Raw genomic sequence first — 9440 nt, forward strand, 5'->3', positions numbered from 1 at the left:
TCGAATAGCCATGATCTTCGGTAACTGGACGACTTGGAGTTGTACGTTGACCTTATGACAACTAGAACCGGATACTTAATAAAACACACCCTTCCAAGTGCCAGATACAACCCGGTGATCGCTCTCTAACAGGGCGACGAGGAGAGGATCGCCGGGTAGGATTATGCTATGCGATGCTACTTGGAGATGCTACTTGGAGGACTTCAATCTACTCTCTTCTACATGCTGCAAGACGAAGGCTGCCAGAAGCGTAGTCTTCGACAGGATTAGTTATCCCCCTCTTATTCTAGCATTCTGCAGTCCAGTCCACTGATATGGCCCTTTACACATATACCCATGCATATGTAGTGTAGTTCCTTGCTTGCGAGTACTTTGGATGAGTACTCACGGTTGCTTTCTCCCCCCTTTTCCCCCTTTCCTTTCTTTCCGGTTGTCGCAACCAGATGCTGGAGTCCAGGAGCCAGACGCCACCGTCGACGACGACTCCTACTACACCGGAGGTGCTTACTACTATGTGAAGCCCGCTGACGACGACCAGGAGTAGTTAGGAGGATCCCAGGCAGGAGGCCTGCGCCTCTTTCGATCTGTATCCCAGTTTGTGCTAGTCTTCTTAAGGCAAACTTGTTTAACTTATGTCTGTACCCAGATATTGTTGCTTCCGCTGACTCGTCTATGATCGAGCATTTGTATTCGAGCCCTCGAGGCCCCTGGCTTGTATTATGATGCTTGTATGACTTATTTATGTTTTAGAGTTGTGTTGTGATATCTTCCCGTGAGTCCCTGATCTTGATCGTACACGTTTGCGTGCATGATTAGTGTACGATTGAATCGGGGGCGTCACACAAGCCGCCCTCGGGGAGGCCCTGCATCACGCGTTGGAGGCGAGCCGGCTCAAGGAGGACGCCCATTGGGATGGGGTGGAGCAAGCCCTATCTTTATCCACGAGGGGGACTCCGTCCAGGCACCCATGTTCGTGCCGCCACCACCGCCGCGTTGCCCCTCGTTGAGCCTAAAGCCGAGCCGGAGCGCGAACCAACTCCCACGCGCAAGCGGTCACTGCCGCCCCCACTTGGCCGGAGGAGTCCTATTCGTGGACCGGCCAGCTCCGCAAGCGGGTGAGCGCGCCTCCCTGCCACTACGCCGGAAGAAGAGGCGGCCCACCTTGAGCGCTGGAAGGCGCATTGGCTCTGCGGCTTGAGAAGGAGGAGGAGGAGCGCGCCCGCCTCGCCGCTATGCCGCCGCAGCAACAGACACCGAAGGAGGCTGCCCTGGCGGCCTATCAAGCCGCGTTCGGGTGGGCTGGGCCTTCCCCCGTCTTAGTTGACATCACCGGCGGCGACGACGACGGGAAGGGCAAGGGCAAGGGCAAAGCGGTCTATAAGGGCAGCGTGCAGACGTTTATTAGAATTTTTAATTTTCTATTTATGTTTAAGTGGACTTTGGCCGACGTTTGACCGGCCATTTATGTACAATTATGCTTAATTCGTCAATTTCGGCCACGTCGGTATAAATGAACCGGCCTTCGATGGGCGCACCTGTCGACCGAAATAAAAAACCAGACACGCACGTCCACTTGATCAAACCAAGCGTACTTTCATTTGGGTCGGCGCGCTGGAATTGCTCTAATTGCTCCGTGTGCCAAAGAAACGAGGCGATCATTACACCCATGCATCGAAGGATCGGATTGTTTGATTAATTCCATGCATATGCATGCTTTGGGGTCAAGCAACGTTACTAAATTCGCGCGGCCCGTTTATTGACGCCATATCACATACACTATGTGCCCAGTACTGCACCACGTGGCAGTATACAGGAAAATCCAACCTATATTTGCTTATTCTGTCCGTTTCCGGAGGAAAAGACCTGCAAAATATCAACGTGGTACGTAGTCCTGTGGACACGGAGTATCTGCGCATTCAGTAGGAGTAACAGCTAGCGTAGCATACTCGTGAAATAATGCAAAGCAGAGTGAGACGAGGAGGGAAAAAGAAATAATGCAAAGCAGAGTGAGACGAGGAGGGAAAAAGAAAAAGAAAAAGAAAGGGGCAAAGCTCTGTGCCGCACAACCTGGGTTCCGAGATGAGATGAGACTGAAACTCTCCTTCTTCTTTGACTTGTCTTCCCCCTTCTCTCTGCGGCTGCGGGGCCAGCTAACGAACACCGAGAAAGCAGCGGAAATCAAGCCCGGTAAAAGATAATCACCAGGAAACGAGGAAGGAAAGAAGGGAGAGCAGAGAGAGTGTGTGAGTGGGAAGAGGCTCCTTCTTCTCCGAATCTTTTTCTTTATCTTTACTAAAAAGCCAGGAGTAGTATACTAAACAAGAAAGAGAAATCTCCAGCCTTGTTCTCTTCCTCTCCGTCTGCGGCGCCCTCAGGAAGAAACTAGGGTAGGGCAGGAGGAAAAGCGGAGAGAGGGGAGGGGGCCATGCCCATGGTGAGGAAGCATGGATGGCAACTCCCAGCACACACATTCCAGGTCAGAATTCCATCTTCTTTCTTGCTCTGCTCAAAGACTCTACACTTCCCTTCCTAGTTCCTTTGCAATGCAAGCGCCGCCAGAAAGTTGCGGCCTTCGCTTCGGATCAGTTGCCAGAATTCTGTCAGCACTTCGTCCCTTCTTTTGTCTCCATACTAGTACTACTATTAATTCAATTGGGCCTCGATCTCTAGGGCGTAATGCTCGCGTGCTCCTGTTTTTTTTTTTTAGCAAAAAGCCAGGGGTTGTATCAACTGTTTCAGCTCTGGGCCAATTTTGTCTACTTCAAAAAACATGGCAAGATTTGGGCCAACTATCTAGGGCAGGCTGCTTTATAGTCCCTGATTCCTCTATCTCTTTATATCTGGATGATCCCCCCCTTTCCAATTATGGATTGATTTCTAACGTAGAATTCAATTCAACTTGTTTGGTTAGTTCGGGGAATATACTGTTTCTTAATGAATTACTTCCAATTTTTCCAATATGCCATTCCCATGAAATCAAAACTGTGTGCTTAAGTGTGATAAAAGAGGAGACACAACTTGCAGAGGCCAACTGTACCTGACTACCTGTAATGCCCTACAAAGACAAGGCCTTATTATGATGTCAGAAAGTAATACATTTATCACCTTCTGCTATCGATAGTCACTCATATGCCTCTACTTGTTTTCTTACTCCAGCTTCTTTGGTTCGTCCTAAACTGATAGAAAATTCAAATGTGTCTCAATGCTGCCAACTTTCATACTTATGGACAGGGGAATGACTGAGTTCTTAATCTCTCGTTTTAACAGATCGTCGCAATTACTGTTTTCTTCCTTCTGGTGGTTGCATTTTATGCCTTCTTTGCACCGTTTTTGGGAAAGCAAATCCTTGAGTATGTCGCAGTGGGTATCTACACTCCTGTGGTAAGCCTACCAATGCACCTATATTGTATTTCTTTCAAGGATTCTTACTTGTGCTCTGCATTTATCGTTTCTCCTTCTCGCGGCAACTCCATCAGGCATTCGCTGTCTTCATCCTTTATATCCGGTGCACTAGTATAAACCCTGCAGATCCTGGGATCATGTCAAAGTTTGACGATGGCCATGTCAATGCACCAGAAAGTAATACTGCCTTGCAGGGCACCAATTTGCCTGCAAAAACTGGCATTGCTACTGGAACCAACTCCCCAACATCTACTTGTAGAAGCTCTCTAGATGGGCGTACTAACCATGGAGGTTTGGCTGCTGGAGATACAGATATAAATATTAGAATGCAACCACTAAGAAGAAGATCAGGGTGCTACTTCGGAGGCTTTATTTGTGCTTTGTTTGTCAAGGAGGATTGCAGGAAATCTGATGATTCAGAGAATCAAGTTGATGCAGAAGATGCACTGTTTTGCACATTATGTAATGCTGAGGTACACTCATATATGTGCATGTTTAAGTTTGAACTGTATGATTGCTCATGTCTTGGATTAAGGGTATGTTCGATTTGTGTCCAAAACCAACCCTGCCAATATTTTGTCATAGCCAGATATTTTTTCGTTGTTTGGATGGTTGCCAAACTTCTGTCATGCCCATGCTAACCTGCCCTCTCTAGTTCATTTTTCTTGCCAACATTGGCCAAATCATGGGCAAGCAAAACCTTGACCAAAGTTATGGCTGGCCAAAAATTTGGTAGGGTGTACTTTGGCTCAAAACCAAACATACCCTTAGTCAACAGCTCCTATCTGTTTTAGCTGCTGCACTGACTTTGCTAGAAGTGAAAAACTGAAAACTTGTGCTGCCGGATCTTGCTAACTTACACCAAAAGAACAGGCCGGATAGGCTTGGTTTATTTCTGAGAAATAGCGAGAAACTTGGCTGCAATATAGATGTTGCTAATTTACAAAGAGATCGTTTCAGGTTCGCAAATTCAGTAAACACTGCAGAAGTTGTGACAAGTGTGTGGATGGATTTGATCATCACTGCCGGGTATTTGCTACACAAAAACCATATTTCCTTCAGTTTTAATTTGCATACCTGATTTTTGCATCTACTGCAGTGGCTAAATAACTGTGTTGGACGCAAGAACTATTTCACATTTTTTGCTCTGATGACTACTAGTCTCCTCTGGGTCTGTAAAGTGCCTTACCCATTACCTATTTTTCACAGTAAATACGGTTTTAATATCACATAATAATGTATTCATCTGCTTGCTAGCTAAATCTATTTATGATCTCCTGTATGACAGCTTGCTATTGAAGTTGGAGTAGGCATTGCTGTTCTTGTTATGTGCTTCGCCAACACGAATGCAGAAAAAATTATTCAAGACAAGCTTGGGAATGGATTAACTCGTCTTCCGTTTGCAACTATCGTAGTAAGTTGTCATTCTTTGTTGCTGTAGGTATTATATATGGGAGGCCATGATTAGACGCCTAGAACTGTATAGTTCTGAAAGAATTGGTTCAGTGTGTTCCTCTTTTCATCTTTTTTTGGGGGGCTAGAACTGTATACTGAAATGTGTATTTCTGGTGTTCAGGGAATATTTACTCTTCTTTCTCTAGTTGCCTGCGTACCTTTGGGAGAACTCTTCTTCTTCCACATGCTATTGATCAGAAAGGTTGTCTCACAATTCCCACCGAGTGTAGCATGTATTTAAAGGTCTAGTTTTTTGATTGAATTGTTACATTCATGGTCTGCCTGCATCAGGGGATCACCACTTATGAATACGTTGTAGCAATGAGAGCTATGAGTGAAGTGCCTCAAGATGAAGAGGAAGATGAGAGAGCAAACATTATTTACTCCCCGACAAATTCAGCAACTAGTGGGTTCAGCGGCGGAAGTTCACTTGGTCTTCACTACAAGGGTGCATGGTGCACACCCCCAAGGATTTTCGTGGATCAGGTAATATTGGTGAATTTTGAGCTTGCTAAATAGTCCGATATTATTATATCTTGGAGGGTTCAGTAAGAAACTGCGCAAAAATAATAATTTGGAGGCATTATTACTGAGTTTTGCCATATTGTTGCCAACTATGACACAGGATGAAGTTATCCCACATTTGGAGCGTGGCATGGCACCATCTACCGTCGACCCTGATGCCACTGGATATGCTGAAAGACCAAACAAAGCCAAGAGGCAAGTCAAAATCAGTGCCTGGAAACTTGCAAAGCTGGACGGCAATGAGGCGATGAAAGCTGCTGCAAGAGCTCGGGCATCATCCTCCGTCCTCCGGCCCATAGGTGCGCGCGGCCCTGGCTCCACTGGCAACTCGCATCCTCAGAGTATTGCGAGCCAGGATGAGTACGAGACCGGCACGCAGAGTGCTAGCAGTTTGAGCAGCCCAGTCCACATCCACAAGCTTGCACCTCGCACCCAGATGAATGTGCCGCCGCCTCGACCGCCGGAGAGGTCTGGTGTTCCGACCACGCAGGCAACCAACCCAATAATGTTCCGGCCAGCAACATCCTACGCTCGCGAGAACCGAAGAGCGTCGGTTGTTTGGGATCAAGATGCTGGTCGGTATGTGTCGGTGGCATCTGCACCTGCAAGACCAGTGGGAGCTGCTGCTGGTTCTTCTGCTGCCCAGCCTGTTAGAGCGCCGCGTTTCTTGGAAAACCCAGGTGGTGGCAGAAATCTTGCGCCAATGAGTGCCTCTTCCTCGACATTGCCATCTGGGCAGCCGTCTGAGAGACTGGCCTACTCTGGACAGTCGATATTCTTGGGGGGGCCTGTTCTGGGCGCTGCTGCTGAATCTGGAAGGAATGAGGGCAACACAAGTGCACGGCCGGCTGACAGGAAGGAGCTCAACGCCGATCAGCACCATGAAAGGGGGCCAACGGCCGAGTCTTTCCCGGCGGGAACATTTCAAAAGAAACCACCATTCAACAGGTGAAGCGCAAAGAAGCGATTACGGATGACAGCGAACCGTCCTGCCAGATCGTAGCTGCGCCATGGGGACATGCCAAGATATGTGAGCAATCACAGGTCCAGTGGCTGCAGCTGCAAGCCTAGAAGAATCTGAAGGCCATCTTTGGGGATCTTTTACTGTCAAGTTATGCATCTGAATTGAGCATAACATTTCTTTCTCAGATGGCCCAGTGACATATGAAACAGAAATCGGGAAACAAAAGCAGAACAGCCAGTTGGCTTCGGTGTAACAATTTTTCTCCCCTCATTGTGGTGCTCGGTAGCTTCGTTCAACAGGAAATTAAAACATATCATGATATTTAAGAGCTTCTCCAAGGGAGGCCCCAAAATTGGACCCATATGTCCCAGCGGACAGCTTGTCCCAAAAAAAAGAAGCACTTCCAACAGGCCTCCCCAAGCTGCCCCCATTTGTCTGGGCAGTCCGTACTGCCCCAAACCCAGCCCATATGTCGGGTGAAAATGGGGCCGTCCAGACATGCCCGGAATGTTATGACCCACCACCGGCCCTAGAAAATCCCTTCCCCGGCGCAGACAAATCCTAACCCAAGCCACTCTTACTCTCGCTCTCACCTCTTATTTCCTCTCCGTTATCTGTATCTTATAGTGCAAGATTGATGAGTTTTTCTTGTATTTTTCAATGATGAGTTTCCTCAAAAGTTCTAGGTCTTTATGAGTAGGCAAGTTGGATTCACATCCCACTAGTCATTAGGAAAGTTATCATACGCTTATACTCTAGTGCATTCGTCGTATGACAATCTCTAATCCTTGCATTAACATTGGTTATAAGTGCATTCGTTGTGTAACAATCTCTAATCCTTGCATTAACATTGGTTATAAGATCTCTTCATTGCCTAATGATCAACCCCGTTAATGCAAGACTTTCTTTACCTTTTGACTTCTTATAAAGCTCCATCACCATTCTCTTTTTTTCATTAAGTGCAAAGATCAAGGTCCGAGCTCAAGTATTGAATAAGCATTGATTAGTTGAAGCAAGGGGGATATGTAATCAATGCGCTTGGCTGAAACTGTTTACCGGTTTATGATAAGGTTGTCATGATAGGATGAAGACTTAGTATACTATGCTTCATGATACATCTGGCATTCTTTCTAAGCCTTGAGGCATTGGGGAGCGTTGAGTGAAAGCATTGGTTCATGAAAAGCGAGAGTGAAGCTATTGCTTGTTTGGCATCAACTGCGGACTACTATATTGCATCAGATTGATTATATTCATGTTAAGGTAGCATTCATGATTAAAAATTATTTTTTATCATCTACCTACTTGATGATGAGTAGGGATAAAGATTGGGGATGCTGATACGTCATAAACATATCAATAGTTTTGATTGTTTCATGCTATTATTATATTATTTTTATCATTTTTCTGAACTGGCCTACTAATTCAGTGTCCATTGTCAGTTGCTTTTTTCCGTTGTTTTTGAAATTTTCAAGAAAATCGATTATACATACCTCAAAAAGTCAAGAAAACATTTTTGAGTGGGGAAGCTTCCGGAGACACCTGGTACTGCCTGGGGAGGAGCCATGTGGGCCCCATGCGGTTAGGTGGTGAAGCCGGGGGAGGGGGGGGTGGCCACGTGGGCCTAGTGGTGCTCTGTTTCATCGCATGTGAGCGCCTGTGCCTTTATATTGCTCTGAAAACTAAATAACTGTCAAGGAATTTTTCCAACGTCGCACCTCTCTTCCACCGCGATTCAATCTGGAGGCCTTTTCTGGTACTTTGGCAGAGGGAAAATTCATCACGATGGCCACCTACATCAACCTTGCTACCCAAGGATCGTCTGTGAGTAGTTTCTTTTGGGCTATGGGTCCATACCAATAGCTAGATGACAATTCTCTCTTGTTCTTCAACAGAATGATCACATGAGCTGCCCTACATGATTGTGATCCATCTGATATAATTTTTATTAGTGTGTTTGCCATGGTGTGATAAATTATCACTTTATGATCACATCTACCTATGTTTTATTGTTGTATTCATATGAGTTCTTTGTTGCATAATCTGTAGACATATATGCTCTCCGACCTAATGGTCTTGCACTGACCATGTTTAGATGAATGATCTTTAAGAGGGAGTTGTATATGTTAGTTGGGTTCGACTATGCAAGCAATCTACCACAGTGACAGAAAGTAGAAAATGCTTGTATTGCGTTACTGCCACTAGTGATAAAAAGATCGTTGAGTAGTTGTCCTTTAAAAGCAAGTTGAAGACAATATACTATCTGAAAGAGCATGGTGCCCCCATGTGTGGTTTTGGTAATTGATGGCATTCTCTATGGACCAATGGTTGCCTTGAGTTATATTCGTAGGATTTGTCCATAGGCATTTCTTGAAGTCCATATGTTGGTTTCAAGGAGTTTATGAGATGACCAAGGTGCTATTCAAGGAATTATCCAAAGATGGTCATGTAGAAGACATGATACAAGGTTGATCAAGACTAAGTTAAAGTGTGAATCAAGTTAATTAACACGCAAAGCATAGAAGATGTACTGAAAGAGATCAAGTGATCCCATGGTATGGTAAGCATTGTCCATTACGCTTTGTGTACTAACCCATGGTCTACGTAAGAGTTCTTTGTGGGGTTAGGTATGTTTCCATGGGCAGCGTCAAGAGGAAGATCTCATACAACCCATGGAAGATGACATCAAGTGGTGATCGTCATCAGGATTGCAGTGTGCAACTTCAAGTGGAGCATCACGAAGAGATCATGCTTGATTCTTGCCATCAATTGTGGTGACAATGGACTTGTGAAGATGTTCCGAAGAGTGGCTCAACCATAGTGGAGTACGAGGGGTGTCTTCATCGAGCCAACGTAATCAAGAAAGGTGGTACAACTTGAGGGAGTTAAGATCGTTATCATCTAGCTCAAGTGGACTATGTGCAAAGCAAAGGTTTGCCCTTGATATGTTTTCTATTTTACCGGTCTCATGGTGGTAGTTGGGAGACCGAGTTATAGGATCTATTGCCGCACTATCAAGGGGGGTGATACTTCTCCAACGTATCTATAATTTTTTATTGTTCCATGCTATTATATTATTTGTTTTGGATGTTTTATA

At 45.6% G+C, this 9440-nt stretch overlaps 1 protein-coding gene across 2 annotated transcripts; it reads left to right on the top strand.

The window, feature by feature from the left end:
- Positions 1 to 1994: 1994 nt before the first annotated feature.
- On the top strand, positions 1995 to 6616 carry LOC123156973 (probable protein S-acyltransferase 19). 2 transcript variants are annotated; one of them, XM_044575180.1, is made up of 10 exons: positions 1995 to 2243; positions 2340 to 2476; positions 3268 to 3381; positions 3477 to 3875; positions 4363 to 4431; positions 4502 to 4573; positions 4691 to 4816; positions 4979 to 5059; positions 5149 to 5343; positions 5483 to 6616. In XM_044575180.1, the coding sequence occupies exons 2-10, from the start codon at positions 2426 to 2428 to the stop codon at positions 6332 to 6334; spliced, it is 1959 nt and encodes a 652-aa protein (XP_044431115.1). In that variant the 5' UTR covers positions 1995 to 2243; positions 2340 to 2425; the 3' UTR covers positions 6335 to 6616. The 2 variants fall into 2 exon arrangements, with proteins under 2 accessions (XP_044431115.1, XP_044431114.1); XM_044575179.1 differs by having other exon boundaries at positions 2103 to 2476.
- Positions 6617 to 9440: the final 2824 nt, after the last annotated feature.

This window comes from Triticum aestivum, chromosome 7B, assembly GCF_018294505.1.
Source record: "Triticum aestivum cultivar Chinese Spring chromosome 7B, IWGSC CS RefSeq v2.1, whole genome shotgun sequence".
NCBI classification, from domain to species: Eukaryota; Viridiplantae; Streptophyta; class Magnoliopsida; order Poales; family Poaceae; genus Triticum; species Triticum aestivum.

Bases quoted from the DNA above. Each gene is read 5' to 3' on its own strand.
- LOC123156973 (XM_044575180.1), top strand. From the start codon at position 2,426: ATGCCCATGGTGAGGAAGCATGGATGGCAACTCCCAGCACACACATTC. The intron at 4,817-4,978 runs GTAAGTTGTCAT...TCTGGTGTTCAG, and splicing joins TTCCGTTTGCAACTATCGTA to GGAATATTTACTCTTCTTTC. The intron at 5,060-5,148 runs GTTGTCTCACAA...TGCCTGCATCAG, and splicing joins ACATGCTATTGATCAGAAAG to GGGATCACCACTTATGAATA.